This window comes from Balaenoptera acutorostrata, chromosome 4, assembly GCF_949987535.1.
Source record: "Balaenoptera acutorostrata chromosome 4, mBalAcu1.1, whole genome shotgun sequence".
Taxonomy (NCBI): domain Eukaryota; kingdom Metazoa; phylum Chordata; class Mammalia; order Artiodactyla; family Balaenopteridae; genus Balaenoptera; species Balaenoptera acutorostrata.
This window is the reverse complement of record NC_080067.1, coordinates 119,645,729-119,671,646: the sequence shown is the minus strand read 5'-3', so window position 1 is coordinate 119,671,646 and position 25,918 is coordinate 119,645,729. Positions and strand designations below refer to the sequence as shown.

The 25,918-nt window shown below is 37.3% G+C and overlaps 1 protein-coding gene across 1 annotated transcript in view; it reads right to left on the bottom strand.

Moving 5' to 3' along the window:
- Positions 1-8,890: 8,890 nt before the first annotated feature.
- Positions 8,891-25,918, bottom strand: part of ROBO1 (roundabout guidance receptor 1) — a 389,736-nt gene continuing 372,708 nt past the window's right edge. The window contains exons 27-29 of the mRNA XM_007164102.3: positions 18,963-19,271; positions 11,943-12,136; positions 8,891-10,695 (exon numbers count right to left, since the gene is read on the bottom strand). Coding sequence (XP_007164164.2) covers positions 10,681-10,695; positions 11,943-12,136; positions 18,963-19,271 — 518 coding nt within the window. The 3' untranslated portion in view covers positions 8,891-10,680. The remainder of the gene's footprint in view (positions 10,696-11,942; positions 12,137-18,962; positions 19,272-25,918) is intronic.

Sequence of the window (25,918 nt, the reverse complement as noted above, 5' to 3'; positions counted from 1 at the left end):
CATATCTGTGTTCAGAAGCATCATTACTGATACTCTGTCTATATGAAAGAGAGAAATTAAATATAAAAGAAAGCAATTTAATCCCAAATCCTCTTAATATTTTTATCAGTTAATCCTTTTATGTTTTTATTGACTAATTCTTTAAATTTGTGTGATTCTAAAATTGTTTTAGTTGGAGAAGGATGGAAACTGTCCAAAAAAACAAATAAATAATCCAAATCACCTTTCTCAAATATAATTAAGAATTGGTCTTTGGGGCTCATTTGAATGTATTTTAACTTTAAAACATATTTAATATGTATTTTTGTAAGTGGAAGACAGTACAATTTTGAGACTACCCAAGCTTTATATGTTATAAATGAATCGATGACTTCCTTTTCAGCCTTCATAATCCAGACAAACTAGCTCCTCAATTCCTGCTTAGAATTTCAACAAGCTCCTTTATTGCCATGTGCTATAGTACGAATATTTGTGTCCCCCAAATTCATAGTTGAAACCTAACCCCTAGTGTGATAGTATTAGGGGGTGGGGCCTTTAGGAGCTGATTAGGTCATAAGGGTAGAGCCTCAGAGAGCACCCTTTCCTCTTCTGCCATATCAGGACACAGTGAAAGATGATTGTCTATGAACCCGGAACCAGTCACAGAATCTGCAAGTGCCTTGTTCTTGGACTTTCCAACCTCCAGAACTGTGAGAAATAAAGTTCTGTTGTTTATAAGCCACTCAGTCCAAGGCATTTTTGTTATAGCTGCCCGAACGCACTAAATCGCCGTGTGAATACTTTTATTACATGGTTCACACTCTGTTGTGTGTGTACCTGCTTCCCATTACATTCTTCGCAAGCATTTCTGGAGCTTATTCATCTTTGTTCTTAGCACATGGTGGATGTTCAGTAGACTGCTGAACCAATGAATGAATGCTTAGATTGAAATCAGGGTAGGGAGCTTGAGTAAAAGTTTATAAGTAATTTAATCAAACTCTGTTGATCACATTGTAGAGGGTGACTATTATTTTGGGATAGTCCAGTAGTCATATTTTTGGCACCATATCATAGAGCAGGATAAGAAATCAAGTTTTTTCAAAATGATTGTTTAATTATGCACACCTGAAACATGTGGGGCTTAATTAGTGGCAGTTGATAGTAAATCATCCAGATAAATATATTACCTTCCGAATATATGCTAATCTTATACATAGGTGCATTATTAGTCAAAGTAATTTATTATTTTTCTTGACTTATTTTTCCCCAAAGTACTCAAGCATTCAAACTGGTAAGGTATCTTACTTATAATAAATGTGTTAGCCCATTTAAAAAAGACAGATAAAAAAAAATGTTAAAACCTCTCCAAAAGATTTCTCTTTCCCACAGAGAGGCAGGGATTGCTGGGTTGGGCAAAGCAATTAAAAATTCAGCTTGAAAAGTAATGTTGTATGACCTTGAGCAACTTCCCAAATTGTTTTGATAAAACAAAGGTATGTGTTCTTTTTTTTTTTTTTTTTTGGCTGCGTTGGGTCTTCGTTGCTGCACGCAGGCTTTCTCTAGTTGCTGCAAGTGGCTACTCTTCGTTGCAGTGCACGAGCTTCTCATTCCAGTGTCTTCTCTTGTTGCGGAGCACGGTCTCTAGGCACGCGGGCTTCAATACTTGAAGCACGCAGGCTCAGTAGTTGTGGCATGCCCACTCAGTAGTTGTGGCGCATGGGCTTGGTTGCCCCAAGGCATGTGGGATCTTCCTGGAGCAGGGTTCAAACAGGTGTCCCCTGAATTGGCAGGCGGATTCTTAACCACTGCGCCACCAGGGAAGTCCCAAGGTATGTGTTCTTGGAAGGTTCAGTTGGTTTTCAGTCAGATTGTTAAAGTCCTTTAATTTGGGGAATGTTAATATGGGATTCATATCCTTTATATATGTATATATACCTCTATCTATCTATATATCTATATCTACATCTACACACACAGTCATTATGTTTTGAAATTATCATTTATAATTTCTTATTTTTAAAAATCGCCTTTGGAGCCTAAACAATACTTTGAGATTTATATATTACTTAAAGATAATGGAGCTTTTAAATATTTGGCGCCAACAGCACAGAACATTTAGCATCCACACATCTTCCTACTCCCAACACAGACACCATTTTTTCTCCATTTCAGTTATAATTAATGAAATAAAGAAAGTTGGGTATTGTTTCTAAATTTTATTCACAAGTTTCTCACTCCTAAGGGGCAGTTTTGTTTCCTAGAAAGAGAAGGAGTTTTAAAGCTGGATTCATATCTATACTCTGTTTATGTCTCCCTCCTGAGAATTTCATCAAATTTTTTAGCCTTTCAAAATCTTGGTTTCCTTATCTGTCAAGGGGTTAAGCCTAGCCCTTTCAAAACAACTGTGGCAAATTTTTAATCTGATTACATATTTAAATCATAGCAGGTACACAATAAATGAGTCAATTTTTTCCCCATGAACTATTTATTCATAATTTACTTCCTATGGTATTCCCCATAGTAGCTATTCCAAATGCCTGTCACTCTCCAAGCCCTTACCAACATGTTGCATAATTGTGACTTGTAGGTTTGAAAACAGGATTTATATAAAGAACCATTAATTCAATTTACTATCACTGCCTCCCCTCTGAAATCACAGGAACAACATGAAGACTCTTACACACAAAATGAAAAGGCATTTTAGGGATGATTTACACATAACCTTTACAGAGAACACATAGGTAAGATACTGCGTATCTAAACTCCCACATTGTGAAAAACATAAGGCAGTCTATTAAATAGTCATTCCGTATAAAAACTCAGGTTGTTATTAGGCTGGTTTAAAAATATATCTTTTTCCTAACTTCAGGGTTTCTTTAGTGTGGCAGCCAGGGCAAATATTTTGCAGAACCTCTGCTTTATAAACAATTTAAGTCACCTCAAATCAGGCACATCAGTACCATTTTGGCAACACAAGCTCATTCAATCTTATGAAAAAAATGTGACAGTCAATGGTAGCAATCCACTAACCAGGCAGCTCTCCTGGAACCAGGGGCCAGCTGCAGGGCCCCAGGAGGAACCCAATAGATACAAATCTGGATTCTGCAGCTCCTTGGGTATGGAACTCACGAGCAGGGGACCTGGGCCCATGTTGGTCCCAGAACCCAGCCTTAAGGCACTGTCCAGCCTGACCAGACTTAGGCACTGGAGGGGGATTTAAAAAGTGTCTAGGAAGGCACTTCAAAGTGCAGGAGATCCCTGAGGTGCAGGGTGGGGACAGCAGCCCTGCTTGTCCAGGTTAGTTTCGTTACTTCCTGAAGCTGAGCAGGTTGTAGAAATCACTTAAGTAGGAGGCATCGAAAGCTTTGCTTTACTTGAAATTAAAGAACTCAGAGCTTTTGGCAAATGCAAGAATTATTTCTAAAACCTCAAAGTGCAACTTCAGTCTTAACGTGTGGAGTTACTGATTATGCCAAAGATCGGAATGAAAAAAAAGTACCAAATCCAAGTAAATATTTTGAGCCCAATTTATTTAAGACAATGGGTTTGTATAAATGTTACAATAGTTCATCAAATGTTAAGACTCCATTGATTTGAAGATCTTTATATTCCACTGTGAAAATGCTACCCATTGTAGTTATGAAACAGTGCCTCAGTGATAATCTCACAGACACAAATTGTTCACACCACCCTCAACTTTGCTTGATATTTCATGTTTTTCTGAGGTATTTGATAATTTTACCTGCATTTATTTGCATTGTGTGTGTGTATTATAAGACACAACTTTAATTAATTATTGTGGTACTGTAAAGCTTATTGCATTGTTAGAAAATGCTCATAGTTATTCTAATGATTCAGTTCATGTCTCACTGCTGTTTCCATACTTTTTTGCTTTTGTTTTGTTTCAATGATGATAGTGTAAACTTTTTCAGAATATGTTAAATGTCAGTTAAACTCAACAATTGGTAATTGGTAAGAACTCCACCAATGTGAAAGTAGTATAAATACCCAGGACTAATTTCATATACTCACAGTATGAAAGAAAATTTATCTTAAATTTAGAAAAAGTAAATTGATGATTGCTTAATTTTTGCTACCATGCTAAACATTTCCTAATAATCCTGCTTTTGGCATATGGCTTTGAGGACTCCCCTGCGACAGTTGCTTTTGAGTTCAGACTCACGTCATCTTGGCACCTTCCCATCTCAAACACCTGCCATATGCGTGTCCACTATCTGCCCCAGGGTCTTCTACTCCCACTTGGTCTGCTCACTAATGCTTGGGAGATGAATCCCACACCCCACTCCACCTCATGTCACTCCACCCCTACCCCACAAGCAGCCTGCAATCAAGGCAGAAGCAGGAGCAAACTGATGAACTTCTAGGCTTGCCTCCTTCTGTGAAGGATTCTGGAAGGGATTCTGTATGATTTTTGGAGGAGCTAGTAGGGTCCCCCTGGAGGCAACTTCACATACTTTAAAGAACAGATACTGACTTCTCCTCTTGTTCTCCTCACATTCCCATTTACTGAAATTACTTCCTAAATAAACTGCACCTAAGTCTTTGTCACAAGTTCTGCCTCTGGGGAACCACAGACAAGGCTAAGTCACTGTTTAATTCTCATCTGATTTAAGGGGGGGGGGATGTAAATTGCCAAAGTATAGTTTTTACTAATTCAAATGATAAAGGTGCAGATTTCATGTAGTTATGAAGGTTAGTGATTATTTAACCTAAAGAATAAGAGGTGCTATGATTCTCTGGCTCTGTAAAGATATTAATGTCATGCTTGCTAACTTAGCAATCATATTTAAGTTTCTTCCACAACTGTTCTTCAAATGCTCTTTGTCTTTCCACTGATTCCCTTATTAATGAAGTTGGACACATGCTCACTGTCTGTTTGTATGAGGCACGTTTTTTAATAGCAGGCAATGAAAACTACTGGGATGACCAAAAAGTTCGTTTGGGTTTTTCCATAAGATCGTATAGAAAAACCCAAACAAACTTTTTGGCCAACCCAATACATCATAACTGTTGCCTGACAGCAAGTGGTTGTAAGACACAGGTATATTACAATGAAACTTACATTTGATATGTTAGGGTAAGTGGCTTTCAAACTTTTTTTTTTTTAACATAAAATTACCTGGGATTGTCTCCAAAATGTAAATTATTAGGTCTTGCCTCCTGGGATTCCGATTCAGCCAAATCAGAACAGGAATCAGGAATTTACATTTACAACCAGAAGACATATCCATGAACATCACTTTGAGAAACATAGGCTTAGTGTCTCTGGAGAACAAGAATTTTTGAAAATAGTTTTTAAATACCCATTTGTTATCTTTCCTCTCACTAATGTTCAAAATAGGGAATAAGGGAAAGAGAAAGAAAGAAAAAGAATATAACTTTTTCAAATATTTTAATAGCACTCAAAGGGCTAACTAATTAGTCTAGTTTGTTGTTACGAATAAGACATTTTCATAATAAAGGATTATCTAACTTCTGAAGCATAAAGCAACATTTGTTTCCTCATGCAACCTTTGCAGGGAACCACCAAAAAATGTTTAGGATTTGATTAAAAAGTCAATTTACTCTTTCAAAATAATTTTATGCTTGTATTCTGAATATGAGCAAATCTTTTATTTTTAAGCCCAAGATCTCTAATTTCTTACATTCCATTTCCATATATTCTACATTTGTGTTGATTGTGGGTTAATTTCTTTAAACCACTAAATTCAGAATTTTACAGCTGACAGATAGGTGCTAAGCAAACAGTTCAATTTGGTAGTGTTGGCATCTGTCTTTGTAGTGTTATTTGAATATTTTGTGTTTTGTCATTTTATAAAGACGAGGGAATAAAAATGAAAACGCTGATGAAAATGATATGCTTGAGGTATTTGGTGTGTTACAGACAGAAATCTGGCCTTAATGAGAAAGCACTGGACTTTGCAGGTGGCTTGTGTTCATATATGGAAAAAACAAAACAAAACAAAACAAAACTTGAGCATCATTACCAAAACAGAAACTACACGTGGGGATCCAAAAATACAAGGTCCTTAAGGCTATTCGTTGGGAGTCTTGATACAGACGCCTTTGTGAAAAGAAAAAGGGCAATGTCCATATTTCTCTGGAGAAAATTTCCCTAAAACTTTTTGACACTAAAATGATCTTTACACTCTCATGCTCAATGTTCCATTTAGTATGTTGCCAAATCCTTATTTTTTCAACATTTAATTTCTCTCTGCTAAATTTTCTTGAAATAAGCTGAGAAAACTAGAATCTGAGAAAAGGTATTTCTATTTTTAAAGAGTAACCTCCTTGTTTAATGTTTTCTTTCATCTTTTGTAGCAAGATCATATTTTGAAATATTAACAGAAGCTGCACCTGTTATAAGCTATTTCCTGCTATCCCACCCCACCTGAGGCAGCTGAGAAGGCTTTCTATATATACTGCCCTGAGATGGTTACCAGAGAAATGCAAAGGAATGGTTACCACAGAAAAGCAATTCAACACTGTCTTTTGGGTTTCAAAATAGATTTTTGAAATCTGTAGCAGAGCGAAGGCTGATTGGCAAGAGATAAGGTCTTGCAAACCAAAGACCTGGCGTACAAGCAATATGCATGATAGTTTTTCTCCCTCTCTGCTTCCTTCCCTCTTTTCTTCCCTCTCCCTCTCTCCCTCCCTTCTTCTCTCTCAGTATCTCTGTCTCTCTCCCTCTCTCTTTCTCCCTCCCTTTCCATCTCACTGGAAAGAGAGAATTAAATAGGAGGTGAGGGAACTAAATATGGCGAATGTGTCGCTGAGGTTTCTGATTCCTGTGCCTTCTCACCTGGTCCAGTAGGGCTTGGGGAATCTGAAAGTAAAGCGACCTATGCAGCTCTTTCCAGTTGAACACCACAGAGGCAGCAGGTATTGCCCAATAAATATTGGGCACTTACTATATGCTTTACGTATATCAACTCATTTAATCCCAACAACCTTGTAGGTAGGTATTATTGATTATATTAATATCACCGTTTTAAGATTAAGGCATAGATTCATTAAGTACCTTAAACGGTGGTTTACACAGCTAATAATTTGAGGGGCCGAAACTCAAGCACAGCTTGTCTGGATCTGGAACCAAGGCTTTTTTCTTCCTAAAGCAGAAGTAGCTGCCATTCCCTCTCCCAAAGCACGCAGCCCACAGGTGACAAGCAGTTTAGGAGACAGAGTGATATGGTGTGAGGCCCTGAGGAAGGACCTCCACACCCCAGTCTCCAGAGCCCCAGACGGCATGGAAGAGCATACAAAAGTCCCATTCTGGGTCCCCTACACCCAACCTACATCAAAAGGCTTAGGAGAGGGTCAGCACATAATGAGGGTTGTTAAGCTTGGGGAGAGGAGGATGCAGAGTAAAGGTTCTGACAAACGGAGACCACTGGAAACCTGGCCAATAGCAAGAATGCCAAAGCCCCTACCAGCTGACCCCATACATTTTCTACACATGACGACAGCCTCTGAAATTCTGATACCACCCTGTAGAGAGGGAAGAGAGAAGATCCAGACTCTATATCCAGAGTGACCGAGAAAGATATAATTGAGTTCCCCTGGCATTAAGACAGTATTTTCTGCCACTAGTTGGAAGAGCAGCCCAAAATAGACACTAAGTCTAGTCATTGAGACCTCAAGTCATATGCTTACGCCCCTGAATTGTGAAATACATGTTGAAAATGCCATATCCTTGCCCTCAGGAATTCAAAAGCAAGGAAACAAGCTAAAACACCAAGAATTTATTCCACAGTTAGGTATTTCACTGTGAATTTTACTCACCGGAAATGGAACCACCCCCATCCTTGAACCACACTTACTTTTTGACCTTTTTTAGAAAAATTCTTTGCAGGTTACGGGGAACAAACTATGTGTGAAAAGTGGAGCTAGCATGTGTGCAATGATTTCAGTCCATAAATACAACAATATCTTGTATTGTTTTGGAGGTTTACAGAGTCCACGTCATACACGTGAATTCACTAAATCATGACAATAGCTCCATGAGGTAGGTATTATTGAATTTACAGGTGAAGTACCTGAGCCTTAGAGGTTAAGTGATACGTCCAAGGAAACACAGCCCATGACAAAACTGGGAGTCAAACTCAAGCCCTCTGATACACATAATTTGTATGTATATCGTATACTACAAAAGAGAGACTAACTTAATTTTAGTCAACTCACCAAAAGAAAAAGAAAAATTAGGCCATAAACATATCTCTCCAAATTTTTTTCTTTGATATAGCTTGGAAACTGACTTCTTGACCTATGGACCTGTTCATCTCTAGGTAGATGCTGGTGGTTACTTCATTTTTGTAAAATTAAATTTCAAATTACCATCCCCATGTTTTCAATTTTTTTCCATATTTTCAAAGTGTGATGGACATAAAATTTAGCAATGTATAAGGCATAGGAAAAAAACTTTCACTAAATTCTATTGCTCTTGGAACTTCCAAGACACAATGCCCACTTCATTCATCCAAAGTTGAATAACTGAATATGCTAACTTTAATCTAATGAACAATAATATGTAACCTGGTATATGATAGGTATTGTATTCTCAAAATTTCACATTAATTTGTAACCAGAAAGCAGATAATTACTGATAAACCTTTTGGATTTACATAATTTTCTTGTTGACAAAACATAAGTAGTCCAAACTTTACAAATCAGATTTATCGTAGTTGAATCCTGACTATTTCAGAAATAGGTTAACTGAAATTCAGATTCATACACATAAACATTTTAGTACATTCTTAATATTGACAAGTTACTCTCTGATTAAACGACTAACTTTTAGTTTATGATTCATCTTATATCTTTAATTTCAGAAAAGTAAAATGAGAATTTTTCCTTACAAGTAAAACCTGGCTGTTCATAAAAGAGAATTTTTACACATTTGATAATACAGTGGTGACATGTTAAGACAGCACAACTCTGTGATTAAATGGAATACATTTGATAACACAATGCAAAAAAAAAAAGAAATCAACACAAGAAAGAATGATGTATTTGAGAACATTTTTAATAAATAATGTGACAAAATTACTTTTCTGATTATTGGATTTTCAGTATGCAAAATTATGGCTAAAAATAAGAGGCTTCTTACATGAACATAATGAAAACATTAATCACATGGATTGTTCCCTTAGTACTGCACACCTTTTCTATGTAAATTTCAAATTATCTAAATGAACACATTTAGTTTTTGGTGAACACCAGCTTTTTTTTCTTTTTTGTGGTTCAGTTTTGTTTGGCTTTGTTTTCCAGTGGGGTCAGGCCTGATACCTATATTTGAATAAATGTACATTTTTTTTCTTCAATAGCACCAATTATAAAGTCAATGAAATTTATATAATGACAAAAAAAGGATCATAAAAATCTACAGTCAGAGGGCATCATTTGGCAATTCAAAGCAAGTAATGCCTCTATCTGAGCTTATAAGGAAATCTTGTAAGTTTCACCATTGGCCACAACAAACTTAAACCTTTTTTTCTTTAAGTCCAGGAAAAGTAAGAACCACTGCGTACATGGCCCACAATAAAGTATGCACGTTACTTCACCTTCTGTCATCATTCAAATATTCCAAATACAAACATAGAGCATTAACAAAACAGGTTAAAAACGCTTCTCAACATTTTTTTTTCAATAAGACAAAAAAGGTTAATAGTTACAATGGTTTACAAATAAAGTTTAGTGATTGTGCTTTTAAAACCAAAAAAAAAAAAAAAAAAAAGATTAAAAACAGTGCATTACAAAAACAAAAGTCAAACTTCCTTAAGTGGCACTTCTGAAAGTTGAACTGACACTACCAGAAGAAATTTAGGCCAGTTAAGATAGGGATGTCCTTATTCAATTGGTCATTAAAAACATCCATTTGTTTGTAATATGCATTTATAATTGCTTTTTGATTGAAAAATAGAACAAGGTTTTTGCTTGGCTGACTTATGACAATGACTAGACAACCAGAGATCCAACTGGCTTACCCCTACTTATCCAAAAGTACATTTCCAATAAGAATATACTTCAATGATTGAAATGAAGACAAAATAAAGTACCACCAGGGGTTGCAAAGAGTATATATTTACAATGTTTCTACCCCATTCAAATTGTTTGTGGTTGTTCTGCATTTGCTATGTATTTTTTTTTTCTCCCAGCAGAGGGTGGTATGAAAGACTGACTTTAAAATCATGTTAAAATGAAGTTATGTTTTAGTTTGCATTAGCAGTTGGTTATAGAAAGATTATATCTTGAGAGCCCTTGACATGAGGTTGATTAGTCAACTTTGTATCTTTGATCAATATTTTGCTGTAAATTGGCTTGGTATATAAGCAGTGCAATGCCACATCTCAGGGGCAAAATGCAAAAGAACTGTTTTGTTCTCTCCTGCTGGCTGATGACTGAAGCAAGAAGTCAAATACTTCTCTTGCTGGAAGCAAGGTGTAATGATTTGTTCCAACAGCGAGGGGAATAGGGAGGTTCTTCGTAAGGATGGGGATCAAACAACAACAATAAAACCCCAATAAAATTTTAAAAAAATGGTATTCCAATAAGAGGAATAAAAACGACAATTTGTACACTCTGATTGCACTGAACATTTTATCTGGCGTCATATGTCATCAGACACGAGGCATCTTGAGTGATAACTTTCACATTAGATCTCACAAGCCTCTCTGGTTGTCTTCAGCTTTCAGTTTCCTGTAAGAGATCAGTTCTTGTTAAATTTTAAAATAAATCTTAGAGTATTGTCCTATTTCATATTTATTTATATGCTTTTATTCTTATAGTTTGTGTTTCTTCATTCATTCCCTAGCTACACTAGAAATGCTCATGGCAACATATTAACTTGTCAATTTTAGCTGGTTTTGATAGCAAATCTAATAGTTCTCTAACAAGTACTAAACTGTGTTCCACAGAGTGTCTGGGTGTTGGCAGGTGTGGCACAGGGTGAGAGGAGAAGGAAGAGGCCAAGTTCTTTACTCCCCCAGCCTCAACTCAACATTATAGCTCAATTTTTATTAGTTTTAAGTAGTAGGTTGTCTATGATGACTATTTTCCCCAAAAGGGCTCTTCTAAAGAAAAACAACCAAAAACCTAAAAAATAACTTTTCTAACAGCATTTGCAAAAGGAAAGCCTTCTTATTCCAAACCTCAAAATCAAAATATTGATACATTGGGCATTATAGAAAATTCAATTTGACATAATTAATTATAATTTTTCATCTTCTATTATAAAAAGTTTTAGTTTAACACTCAACTTAAACAATCTGCTTGAGATTAAATATATTTGTAAGAAGATAAATTTGTTCCCAACTTGTTTTTTTATTAAATGATGAAAACACAATCTTAAAAACAGGAGATGATTTTATAATATGATGTGACTTACTGCCAACTCTATCTTAAAACACTACCCATAGATTCCAACAAAGGAGTGTATCTTTGACTCAAGAAGATTGGGAAGGTCAGTGTCAAGTATCAGGTTCCCATTTTCAAAAGACTGAAGATGAAAGATAGTTGGCCAGATCATCCTGGTTAACCCCAGTGATCACTAGGGTGGCAGATAACACAGGCAAAACACCCTCACTCACACCTGATAACTCTGTCACCTTACTGGGTTTTTATTATCTACTGTAATATTATGAATCATAATTATCTAGATCAACAGTTCTTATATCCTAACAACATTTTTGCCATATATATTTCCTATGTGAATAGCTACAGATAAATATGAACCCTAAGACCTAAAAAGAAGCTGTTATTACCATTTAAAACTTTGGAACACATTTCAAAAAAATCATTAAATTCTCAGAATTTCAGTTACTGGCATCACTGACAGGGTTTGTGATGAAATAGTAACATTTCTGTAGACTGATGGATGTTTTTAACTTTGAGACTGATATAAAAACTAGTCTAATGTTGGGAAACTTGAAAAAAATTACAGATACCTCTAATTCTTCATTATTATCTTCTCTTTCATATCCTCCAAGAACTTGCATTTCTGCAATATTTCTTCGACCTACATTTGCTTGTTCTCTTTGTCTGCTTCCTGATCCTCTTGATGACATTGAGCTTGAAGAACTAGGATCTCTGGGATTATTTGATGTCGGAAAAGTAGGTCTACAGTAAGGTAGAATATCCTCTGTGTAATGAAATATAATAAGTGCATATGAACACCACTGTACATTTCATTGTATAATGTATCACTTGTGTCTATAATTCTGAATGGGGAAACATCAGTGTTTCTGAGGAATAAATGAGGACATTTTATAACAGTAATGAACAAGGCAGCAATGTCTTTTGAAAATGAAAATAACAAACTTGCTGTTTTCCTGGTAGTGGTTGGCATTTTGGTTGATTCTACTCATAAGCTCTTGTCCACCTCAAATTCACTTGAGATCAACATCCTTAAAAGAGGGAAACCAAACCTGGAGTCAGACATGGCTTCCAGTTCTATCCTTCACTATGTGATCTCCCATTATTTTAGGCTTTAGTCTCAACTTTTCTAAAAAAGTGATAATAGTATCTACACTCAGAGGAGCTGCTAGTGTTGATGTGAAAACAAGTGAGACATTGTAATATGTCCCTATGTAAATTATGAAGGAATTATAAGGCATTGATAGAAAAAAAGCCCAGTCTTCTCGAATCACCAAAACAGAGCCAAGCCCGGATTCACTTCCTAGATGCCAACCACCATTTCAACATCATATTTAAAATTGTGAAACCCTGACTCTCAAAAGCCTGACATCATTGCTAGCTTCAAAAAACAAGCCTGGGGCTTCCCTGGTGGCGCAGTGGTTGAGAGTCTGCCTGCTAATGCAGGGGACACGGGTTCGAGCCCTGGTCTGGGAGGATCCCACATGCCACAGAGCAACTAGGCCCGTGAGCCACAACTACTGAGCCAGCGCGTCTGGAGCCTGTGCTCCGCAACAAGAGAGGCCGCAATAGTGAGAGACCTGTGCACCGCGATGAAGAGTGACCCCGCTTGCCACAACTAGAGAAAGCCCTCACACAGAAACGAAGACCCAACACAGCCAAAAATAAATAAATTAATTAATAAGAACAAAACAAAACAAAAAAACAAGCCACTCCAAGGGACTTCCCTGGTAGTGCAGTGGTTAAGAATCCGCCTGCCAATGCAGGGGACACGGGTTCAATCCCTCGTTCGGGAAGATCCCACATGCGGCAGAGCAACTAAGCCTGTGCGCCACAACTACTGAGCCTGTGCTCTAGAGCCCGCGAACCACAACTACTGAGCCCGAGTGCCACAACTACTGAAGCCCACACGCCTGCAGTCTGTGCTCCGCAACAAGAGAAGCCACTGCAATGAGAAGCTCGTGCACCGCAACGAAGACTAGCCCCTGCTCGCTGCAACTAGAGGGAAAGCCTGCATGCAGCAACGAAGACCCAACGCAGCCAATAAATAAATAAATAAATAAATATAAACAAGCCACTCCAGTTAAGTGCTGTCTCCTGAATTTCTGTCTCCATACTGCTTTAAATTTGGTGCTGCATCTATTGATGCATCTTCCGACTGCTCGCTTCTCTCCAAAGCCTATCCATTCTACCCTTTGGACACCAAACACATAAAAACAAAGCAAAACAAAACCTCTTCCTCATGCCCTTTTGTTTTCCTCCTCTACAGCCCACATTGCCTGAATGAAGTCTGATTTCCCCTGAAGTTTCCACTGAAGTTCCCTGCAGTGGAAAGAGGAAGGTTTGCCTTTAGCTCACTAACACCAGCTCTAAATCACGGCTCCTCCACAAAAATATCCTCCTGTTGTGAGGGCCAAGCAGTCGAGTTATGTAGCCCGTGTAGTCCACCTTGATGATAGCTTCCTCCTGTTCTATTCATCACAACTTTAATTCCTGACGCAGACTTCTGACTCTCTGGGGTTTCACAGTCCATGTGGACCACTACACCTGCACCCTAGCTTCACGGCACTTGGTCCTCTGTGACCTTCATCTTCAGTCCCTGTTTCATCCACCTTTTTCTACTGAATTTAGTTTTTGACAAACTACTTTATGACAAAATATCTCATTTGCTAAAAACTTTCCCCTAAGTCTGTGCTCTACATAAATCAATACTTTCTCTACTGATTGCTTAGCAAAGCTTCTTGAAAAGCAATCTGGACTCAATATTGGTCGTCACAACTCCCATTCACTTTGTGTCCCACCGAAATCTACTTATGCCCACATTACTACAAGGAAACTGAGAAAATTCACTGTTGACTTTGATAATGCTAATCATGTTTCAGCCCTTACGTCTCTGGACTTCTCACTGCCCTTCATCTGAAAACCACTATCAATTTAAACATGACTACTCTCTTAGCTCCTATCCCTCCTTCCTTCCTGGCCAGTCTTCTGTGGGTCCTTCTTATGCAGATGCCCTTATGTTGATGCCCTTCCCGCAGGTTTCTACTTCTGGTCCAGCGTGTGCACGTGCACACGCGTGTGTGTGTACAGAAAAACCTTTTTCTCCACTCACCCTGGGTGATTTCATCCATTCTCTCATATTGTAAACTTTTCTAGAATATAGCTGCCATGAGGGCAGATATTTTTCTCTGCTTTGTGTACTGATACACTCTCAGTTTGACATATAATAGGTCTTCAATAAGTATGCTGATTGAATGAACGTGTGGCTTAACTATTTCATCATGATGAGTTATTAATTTATATTTCCTGAGCTCTGCCTGGTTGAACACTTCCCTCTTGAGGGTCCCTCAAACTCCACATGTTGAACACTGACTTCACCATGTCCACTTCTCTGAGGTTTCTTCCCGCTCTGTATTCCCTAATATAGCTAGTGATGACATCACTCATCATTAAGATACCTAAGACAGAAAACTGGAATTATTTCAGGATCTTCCCTCCCTTCCAACAAACCTCCCCATAACCCTTAAAATGTATCTTTTCCACACATTCAACTATATAACGTGTAAGGATGATTTTAACTCTAAAAAGTTTCTTGAATTTTCCCACTCACGCATCCCTGCTCCCACAGCTTGGTTTATATTCTCTACATCTCTTCTGGGGGTTGAAAATACCTTCTAACAGGTCTCTGCTTCTTGAGTTACTTCCCTCTAAACTGGCTTCACTCAGCCACCTTCCTTTTATAGTAACTACAGGCTCTCTCTGATTTAAGCTTACCTTTACCGCAAGAGCTTCATTTTTACCACTTCACCACGTTTAATGTCTAGTAATACTGAATTTCTTATAGCCTCCTCAATGTACCTCAACTTTTCATGCTGACTTTCTCTGCCAGAACAATCTATCCACTCTTCTTACTTAAGCTAAATTCCACCCATCCTGAACACTCAGCTTATGGGTCATTTCCACCAGGAAAGATCAAGAAGTCTTTCTTTATATTCCATCTCCCACAAGACTGGGCTAATTTTCTCTTCTCTGGACTCTCAAGTAGCATAGCACCATAAACATTAACTGGGCATATACCCTGAGAAACCCATAATTCAAAAAGAGTCATGTACCACAATGTTCATTGCAGCACTATTTACAATAGCCAGGACATGGAAGCACCTAAGTGTCCATCGACAGATGAATGGATAAAGAAGATGTGGCACATATATACAGTGGAATATTACTCAGCCATAAAAAGAAACGAAACTGAGTTATCTGTAGTGAGGTGGATGGACCTAGAGACTGTCATACAGAGTGAAGTAAGTCAGAAAGAGAAAAACAAACACTGTATGCTAACACATATATATGGAATCTAAAAAAAAAATGGTTTTGAAGAACCTAGGGGCAGGGCAGGAATAAAGATGCAGATGCAGAGAATGGACTTGAGGATAAGGGGAGGGGGAAGGGTAAGCTGGGACGAAGTGAGAGAGTGGCATGGACATATATACACTACCAAATGTAAAATAGATAGCTAGTGGGAAGCAGTCGCATAGCACAGGGAGATCAGCTCGGTGCTTTGTGACCACCTAGAGGGGTGGGATAGGGAGGGTGGGAGGGAGACGCAAGAGGGAGGAGATATGGGGATATATGTATATGTATAGCTGATTCACTTTGTTATACAGCAGAAACTAACACAACATTGTAAAGCAATTATGCTCCAATAAATATGTTAAAAAAATATGAGTATACCTATGAATCTATAGATTACCTGTCTCCCTCTCTGACTATAAGCTCCTTGAGGTCAAGGTTCATGTTTCCACATAAATCTCAGAACTAGTACAATGCTTAATAACACAGTAGATGTTTGATATATGTAGAAATAAATTGAACTAACTGAGGTAAATGTCTGCAAAAAGATCAGACCTTGAAGTCTAGAAGACCACTCTCCTTAATTAAAAATAACCATTTGTTACACATGTAAATCAGGGAGCCTCTTTTATTATAAATAGTGTAAATTGAATTATGAAGGTTAAAATTATAGCAATGCACAGAAATGATAATTAAAAGACACATAATTTCATCTCTTTGTTCTAATTCTGCATACACCAAGATCTTTCTGAGTTGTAAAATTTTCTCCTGAAGAATTGAGCTTACTTTGGAGGAAGGTTGCCTGTGAGCAGCAAATTGGTCTGCACTTTCAGGCCAGACATAAATTTCATAATTTATGAATCACTACTTGGAGTATAATCACACAAAGTTAAAAGTTCAGATCACCTTTGGCTTAACTGATAAAAGTAAGCAAAGTTTTTCAAACTTCAGATTGTGGTGATGTCACCACGTACTCTGCGGTCACATAGGAATGCACAGCGTTACCATCACTTCACTGCTGAGTCCATGCCTGGATGAGGGATTCAGGCTTCTGTCACAGAACAAAGTGAAACTGTCTTCCATATTGAAAGGAAGTTGCTAATGACCAGATGCCGGTAGTAAATAGAACATCAGATTGATGTCTAATCTTACCAAAATACAGCTTTGAAAATACAGTTGTAGTTAAAGTGCACTTACAGCCTTCTAAGATTCATTTCCCCATCATTCTTTCCTGATTCCTTCATCAATCACCTTCCTTTTCTTGAATCTCTTCTGCCTAAATAGTTTCTTCTCCTTATTCTATAATAATGTTCAAATACCCTATCCTAAAACATTTTCACAGATTCTGCCTTCCTGTCAAACCCTACCTCGACCTCTCTTCTCCTTCCCAACCTTCTGCAAAGAGCGCATACTCATCACCCCCCTTCCACAACTTCCATTCACTTTCCAGCCCCCTACAGGCAGGATTCTATTCTGACTACTCCACTAAAAACAGTTCTTTTAAATACCACCCACAAAAAACATTTTGTAAAATCTATGTGTCCTCCACCCATTCTCTCACCCCTCACCCCCATTCACACCCACCTTTCACTTCTGTGGCATTTTATGTTCCTTCCTATCTTAAAATTTCTATCTCCATTCTTTCTAGGATACTATTCTTTCTAGCTTGGATAGCTTGATTATTTTATATCACTGGGTGGATTCACTTCAGTTTCTATATAGAATGTCCCTCTGCCAAACATGTATGTATGTATGTATTTTTATTGAAGTGTAGTTGATTTATAACATTATATTAGTTTCAGGTGTACAACGGAGTGATTCAATATTTTTATAGATTAGGCTCTATTTAAAGTAATGGCTATATTCTCTGTGCTGTACAATATATTCTTATAGCTTATTTATTTTATACATAGTAGACTGTACCTCTTAATTCCCCATCCCTATCCCGCCCCTCCCCCTTTCCCTCTCCCCATGGGTAACCTTTAAATACAATCATCTCTGACTGTGGTGTGTTGGAGAGAGCTCACGTGTTCTCATAGGAGCTTACTGTACACGTCTCCTCCCAACTCCACATACACTGATTTCATATTAGTAGCTTGAAACTAGCCATTTTGGGAGTAAGTACACAACAGAAGTAAGCAAATGGCTACAAACTGGAGGTTTGTTTTGTTTTCTTTCCAGAGAACTGATTGTTAAACATTACCTACTGTATCACTGCGGATAATTTAGCTTTTGTAATTCAAACAGTTTTCACCTGTGTTGCTGGTTCTAAAATCCACTCTCTACCTACAACCTTTCTCCTGATCTTTAAACTTAGTTCTCTAAGTTCTTATTGATTTTCTTCATATCTGTGTTCTTGTCAGTACCTTAATCCCTTCATAACTGAAGTTATTTTCCACAAGACTTTTATCCTTTTCCCCATTCTTCTTTATGTTGGTTAATACAATTATGTTCCACTAGTCATAGAGAGCCATCTAGTTAACATTTGAGTAACTTTTCTTTTACTCCATTAGTTCATTTTACTTTTTTACATTCAATTAGTCACCAAGTCCTACAAGGTCTATCTCTGAAATGCCTATGTAGTTTGTTTCTCCTTTTAATTTGCATAACTGTTTTAATTCAGTGCTTTCATATTTTATACCTAGATTATTTTGCAATGTTCTGATACTTTCAGCTACCCAATTCCCGACTCTTCCTTCACTGTAGAGTGCCGTCAGTTATTTTTTTAAAACACAAATCTGATTATGTAATTTGTTGATCAGATTTTTGGCTGACTCATCACTGCCCATATCATAAATCCCAGACTCTTCAGAATAGTATTCCCTGCCTTCCCAGTCAGGCTAAACCACCTTTCTAGTTTTATCTTTTACCATTTGTCCCTGGCCCCAAGTATCTAATTCTCCAGCCAAACCGTAAATAAGTATTCACCAAACATTCATTTTCCCACTTTCATATTTTTTCACCACTTATTTCCTTTGCCAGATATCCCCTTCTCCCTGTTTAACTTGTGGAAATCATGCTTTCCTTTAAAGTTCAACTCAATTGGCACCTCTCCAAGGAAGACTTGCATATGTCATGTATTAGAATTAACTGTATTCAAATTATCTGGGAGCATGCCTGTCTCCTCCAACAGAGAGCAAATTTCTAAATCTCACCCTTTGCACAGGATCCTAAAGAACCTAGCAGAGAACCATGCAAACATGTTCAATCTATATTTATTGGCTGCGTGACTAAATCAGTACCTTGGATGAGATGAGTCTTTGCTGGTGGAAGGTCTCGTTTTGCTGCCTTGTTTCCTCGTCCTTTCCCATCATTTTGCTGTTCCTGTGCTTCTCTGGGGTCACCTGGATTTGGTCGCATTTCAGCAACTTGTCTTCCATCCAATACTTCTCTCCCCTTGTAACTGCCTCCTTTTCTCTCTGATGATCTGTCTGTTCTTGCTTCTATGGAAGGGAGTTTTGGCACCATTACAGGTCGTACCTCCAGCTGTGCCTTGGATTGGGCAGTGGGTGACTTTATAGCAGGAGGTGGCACAGGAGGAGGTGGAAGATCTAAAAAGAAATGTTTAAAATACTGTAAAAGTTTGTCATTTATAAAATTGTCAACATTAGCATTGCCATTAGAGTCACATTCAACTGTGAGATAATATATCTTAAATGAACTGGAACAACTGAAGGCAACCAAGGAATAAGATTGACCAACAATTTTAATGTACTCTCATTTTTATCTAGCACAGGAATATTGAATCATAGAGCTGGGACTTAGAGGTTATCTGGTCTTGGGATGGCTAACATGAGTATATATGCCATAACTTTCTCTACTGCGACCACGGCAGGTTTTCCTAATTGATTTCAGTGTAATGTTGCTGATCCCAGATGGATACCCTTATGCTTGAGGCAATCACTTCAAATTGACTGAGGCTGGCACTTGAGTTGAGACCTGTTTGCCATCCCTAATCCACCCTGAATCCTTTCTCATTTTGTAGATAGGGAAACTCAAACACACAGATCTTAAGTTATTTTCCAATCTTAAAGGTAAATATGATCAGAACCAGGACTAATACCCTCAAATTCTTAATTTTTGGTTCAGTGTTGTTTATACTATTTCATCCTATCGCATGTTCACAATCTACCATTCATTGATGGGATCACTCCACTTTGTATATGCACCCACAGATTTTAAACTAGATGATCACTAGTATAAATATAAATTAATTTAATCTATATCTATAATTTTATATTACTATATTACATATAATTGGATATTATATATAATTCAACTTCTATTATAGACATACTTAAAGATAAAAGTCGGCATAAAATTTGATATCTAGAAAATTCATTTCCTTTAAGTGGTGTTATTTTTTTAAAATGACTCCTATGTATATACTCCAGGGAAAAGAAATAAATAACCTAGTAATAGCTGGAAAGTTAGTAGAAGAATATGAATAGATTCTAGTTGTAGGCTGTTCTGGCTGTAGTCTGGAGGATGGATTAAAAGGAAAGTCTTGAATCCAGGAGGCCAAGAAGTCATTTTAATAGCTCAGTAAGTAATGATAGGAGATAGAATTGTATTGGTGACTGTTCAGATGGAGAGTAGATATGTTTGAGAAAGTAAAAGGAAGAAAAATCAGTACTATTTAATGATCAATGGAATACAGTAGGGGAAGACTATCCATTAGATAACTTTTAGGATTTTTGCCATAGTTGACCAGATGAATGAGAGAAACATCTCTGAAGATGAGGAATATAGGGATGAGGAAGAGATGGTTTGCAAAGGAAGAACGTGAGTTTCATTCTAGAAAAGTAGATAGGAGGAGCTTTTGAAGTATCCAGATAGAGATGTCCAGCAGGTTGTTGTACATAAAATCTGAATTTCAAGGGAGGTCAAAACCAGAGATATAGAGATTTGGGAATTATCAGTGTAGTTTTTTTAGTCATGACTTTAGAAATGGGAATGTTTCCATATTTGTAGAGAAATGTCTATGTGATAGAATAAGTCAACTAAAACATGTACAGAACATGTATTAAATGCTTAGTTATTACAAACTTAACATTAAGATTTTCCACAAAAAATATACACTCACATGGTAAACATTCAAAAGTACATAAAGACTAGGAAATACAATCCTTTATACCTCCCCACCTTCATTTCAAATCCTCAGTATTGGTGCAGAGGTAATCAGTTTGAATAGGTTTCTATAGATTATTCCAGAAATTATTTATGCATCTAAAGCAGGGCTGCCAAGTTGCAGAACTCCAGGGAACACCATTCACATTAGGAACTATGTAAAATGGCTGCATCTGGGATTGTGTAGAGTGGCTGTCTGCCCATCAGAATGTGACAGTCTTTCTTTCTTAGTAACGTAAAAGGGATTGCACTTTTTTTCACCTGTGTAGTTGTATACATTTTCATATGTGTACATACAGTTACCTCTTTTTATGAAAAGTTTGTATAATGTTCTGTTTTATGAATATATCATTATTCATATCAATCCCTACAGAGGAATATTTAGGTTATTTCCAGATATTTTACTATTATTAGCAATGGTCCACTGACTATCATTTACATATACCAGCATAATAAACTCTTGAATATTAAAATTGTGCCTTGAAAATTCTTAATATAATAGCAAATTAAGGGTTCTAGGAAGCATCAGTTTTAATCTAGTATTTCTCATTCTTGTATTTTTTTAAAAAAATAATTAATCCTTTTGTTCCTTAAGTAGATATGAATTTTTTAAAAACTAATTTTCTTTTGACCTTATGTGCTATATAACTAAGGCATTAGAATTTGTTGTATTGGTTTTTTTTTTTTTTTTTTTTAATATTTATTTATTTATTTATTTATCTTTGGCTGTGTTGGGTCTTCGGTTCGTGCGAGGGCTTTCTCCAGTTGCGGCAAGCGGGGGCCACTCTTCATCGCGGTGCGGGGACCGCTCTTCATCGCGGTGCGCGGGCCTTTCTCTATCGCGGCCCCTCCCGTTGCGGGGCACAGGCTCCAGACGCGCAGGCTCAGCAATTGTGGCTCACGGGCCCAGCTGCTCCGCGGCATGTGGGATCTTCCCAGACCAGGGCTCGAACCCGTGTCCCCTGCATTAGCAGGCAGATTCTCAACCACTGCGCCACCAGGGAAGCCCTGTTGTATTGGTTTTTGAAAGCAGAAAGCTTGAGGTACCATCTTACTACCAGCTGTTTTACTTAGGACTCCATTATTAAAAGTGGTCAGACTGTAACTTGCATTTTGTTGTTGTTGTTAGTTCTCACAGCTCACCACGTTCTCCTTTTCATGTAAACAGCCTCAATACTTTTTATCTAAAAGGGTGGCCAAAGCACAGCCCATAGCATTAATTTTCCCAAGAATCTGGGAAAATCAAAAGATTTTTTTGTCTTACAACATAAATTGCCATCGTCACTAGTGTTGATTTTCCTCCTTTACTACTTTAACAAATTTTTTTAAAACAACACCTTAAAAAAAGTACTATCATGATACTCTCCCTCATCTGCTGCTTGTTTATTAAAAATAACCAAAGAGTTAGAAGACAGATTGTAGTGAGTGGATCAAAGCGAACAGACCCAAGGCTGAGCTGTTCTAAGTTCAGACTGAGCCTGGGACTGACAATGGGAGGAGGAGAAAAGCCTAATTCAGAACATACCTGGAAGCAGAGCGAATGAGTGACTGCGCGAATGAGTGACTGCAGGCTCATTTCTGCACTATCTGCTTGCTACAAACTCAAACTGATTGCAAACACAGCTTATCAGGAAGCTGATGACTGCCACTATCATCAAATCATAAAATGTTTGGGCTTATTGGATCGCAAAGCTGATGATTACCACTATCATAAGATCCTACAAAGCCTTGGGAATCTATAACTCTCAAGACAAAATCTATTACTGGATGCTCTATATAGGTATATAGATATACCTGTATCTATAATACAGGTAGAAAAAGAGAAGAGAATCCAATGATAATTTTAAGAGTTCTAACTTCCTGCATATAATTGCCACTGTAGATAAGTGACAGAGGGGAATGCTGGTGGGCGTAATTTCTTAATATAAACAGATTACCAAATAAATTCTTTTTTAGGTATTGTAAAATCCCTGAGTCAAATCAGGGATTATCATAGTATAAACAATTCTATATTTCATAAAGTGATAAATAGTACTTTCATCCAATTCATACCCCTAATAGCTAAAATTGGGTTTAACAAATGGGATTATGGAACTCATATATATGTATAGACTCTTTCTTTATACAATCATATAAACACCATTCTTTATACAAGACTGTCTAAATACCAATATAATGCATGTAAAGTAATACATAAGAACATACACATGGAGACAATTCTGCCGGCATTAACTCACTATGGAGATCCAGCACTCTATTTACTTAACTACTTAAATTCCCAGACCTTGTAATTAATGATATATCAAGTCAAAACAGCATCATTCCAAAGAGGGTGGTGAATTTATAATTTATGAAAAGTAGAGCTGGAGAAATAATGTAGATTTGGTTTTTAAATCAAGTATGTAAATGCTTCAGAAGGGGTTGAAAAGTGGTGGAAAGAATCAATTAGAAAGTCCTAGAAATGCACTTATGCTTGGCTTTAACTCGATAAAAGTCTGACTGATAAATATTCATATATTTTAATCCTACCCTTCATCTGGGTTAAACTTGGGAGCGGCAAATATGAAATAAATAAAGAGTTGGATCCTGCCTGTCAGTGTGTCAATAGCATGCGACCTTCTGCTTTGCAATGAGTACTCCCTGGGTGTTTATGAGACCCAGCATTTACCTGCAAACAAGGTATGGCCACAGTGCCATGGATTAGGGGCTTGTGGGCTGTTATGGGCTGAATTGTGTCCCCTCCGAAATTCATATGTTGAAGTCCTCATCCCCAGTGCCTCAGAATGTGACTTGTATTTGATGACAGGGTCTTTAAAGAGGTAATTAAATTAAAATGAGGTCCTTAGGGTAGGCCCTAATCTAACCTGACTGGTGCCCTTATAAGAAGAGGGCACATACATTCACTGAGGGAAGACCAGGTGAAGACACAGGGAGAAGGTGGTCATCTACAAGCCAAGAAGAGAGGCTTCAGAAGAAACCAACCCTGCCTACAGCGTGATCTTGCACTTTTAGCCTCCAGAACTGTGAGGAAATAAATTTCTGTTGTTTAAGTCGCCTAGTTTCTGGTACTTTGTTAGGACAGCCCTAGAAAACTAATCAGAGCTGATTGGCAAGGATCATCACAAATTACTCTTTATCAGTTCAGACACAGCCACTCTTTATCTCTCCTTATAGAGTTTACAAAAATTTTGCAAAGGAAACTGATAATTTGAACAAAATTTACAAAGATGCTGCACACTCAAGACTGACTTACCATATACTGAAAATAGCTCGCATAAGAAGTCTATTGACAATAATCAAACTCATAGTTGATTATTGATTATTGTCAACTCATAGTTGACAATAATCAATACATCATAGTTGATGTATTTTAATCATAAAAAGAAAAATGAAAAAACCCTCCAGGTCTTACTAATATATTTAATTCTCATTTTCACAATTGGCAGCTCTTTAAATTCTTTCTTTCCCTTTCCTCTCTCTCTTTCTTTTAATAACTGTACAAATTGTATCTGCAATTGAGTTTCTTCATGAATGGACTGTAAATATTTTTTTCAAAAATTGAGAAAATGATTTCTGATAAAATGATGTTTGTTTCCATGCTATAATCACTACTATCAAGAGTATGTGCATTTCTTTTATTTGGTGCATTAAGAAGTATCTGCACTTAAATGATTTTGGTTCATCAATATGCATTATGGAAATGTATAAAATAACACAGAGCTTTGTTATTTTTTTCGTTACCGAATCAGAAAGCATCCAGAATTAAATTCAAGACTTGTTAGTACAGTAAACATAACTAAAAGACAGTTGGTTATCAAAATGCTAAAAGGAAGGTAAAGCTAGTATTTAAAAAACAGCTTTAGTTGTATCTCAATTTTGTCTATTTTTGTGACTTAGAGAAAATAATTACTGGCTTCTACATTGTGGTATATATTATGACTACTCTGCATAATCACTTGTGAAATGAACATTTAGAAATTTAAATACTATTCCTTATTAACTTTTTCGCTTTCAAATATTTTAACATATTTCTTTGGTATTTCTGAAATTAACTTAAAAAATAACTTTGTTGCTTCATCATTCAATTTAATAGCTGTTATTCAGGGATTAGTTAGAAGTTATATTTAATTATTAAACACACTGAAATAAGTACTACAGAACGTGGGGCAATAAATATAGATCACAATTTTCAAGCACAGTGTAATTTGTAACTGCAACACTATGCCCTTTAACTGACATGTTTACATTATTTAAAGCATTTTTTTTATTGGAGTATAATTTCTTCACAATACTGTGTTAGTTTTAAAGCATTTTAAAAAGCATCACTCAATGCCAGAAGCCCCTCAAAACAAGTATAAATAAGAGGTAGAAAGAGCTACACAAACCTTTAGGCCAGATTTTTTCCCTGATGTATTCAACCTAGATGTATTTACATCAAGGTTTGATGTTTGACCAGTTTTCTGTTAGAAGCACTCTCTTCTAGATAATAAAAACTGATAGAAGAGGCTTCCCTGGTGGCGCAGTGGTTGAGAATCTGCCTGCCAATGCAGGGGACACGGGTTCGAGCCCTGGTCTGGGAAGATCCCACATGCCGCGGAGCAGCTGGGTCCGTGAGCCACAATTACTGAGCCTGCGCGTCTGGAGCCTGTGCTCCGCAGCAAGAGAGGCCGCGATAGTGAGAGGCCCGCGCACCGCGGTGAAGAGTGGCCCCCACTTGCTGCAACTAAAGAAAGCCCTCGCCCAGAAACGAAGACCCAACACAGCCATAAATAAATAAATAAATAAATAAAAATTAAAAAAAAAAAACTCATAGAAGAGCTATAAAACTTGTAAAATGCCATTATAGGGATCCCATAAATGTAAAACTGCCAATAGAGTTTGGGGATTTACACCTAGTGTTTGTCCCTTCACAGAGGGAAACATGCACAAAGCCACTATAATAACCCTTCAAAACCAGATACTATTCTGACAGCTCAGTTTCGCTGACAGAAGAGTCCTGGGCAGGATCCAGGAGGCCCAGGTGCGCTGTATCATGCCAGTATTTAATGTAGTCTAATATCAGATAGAT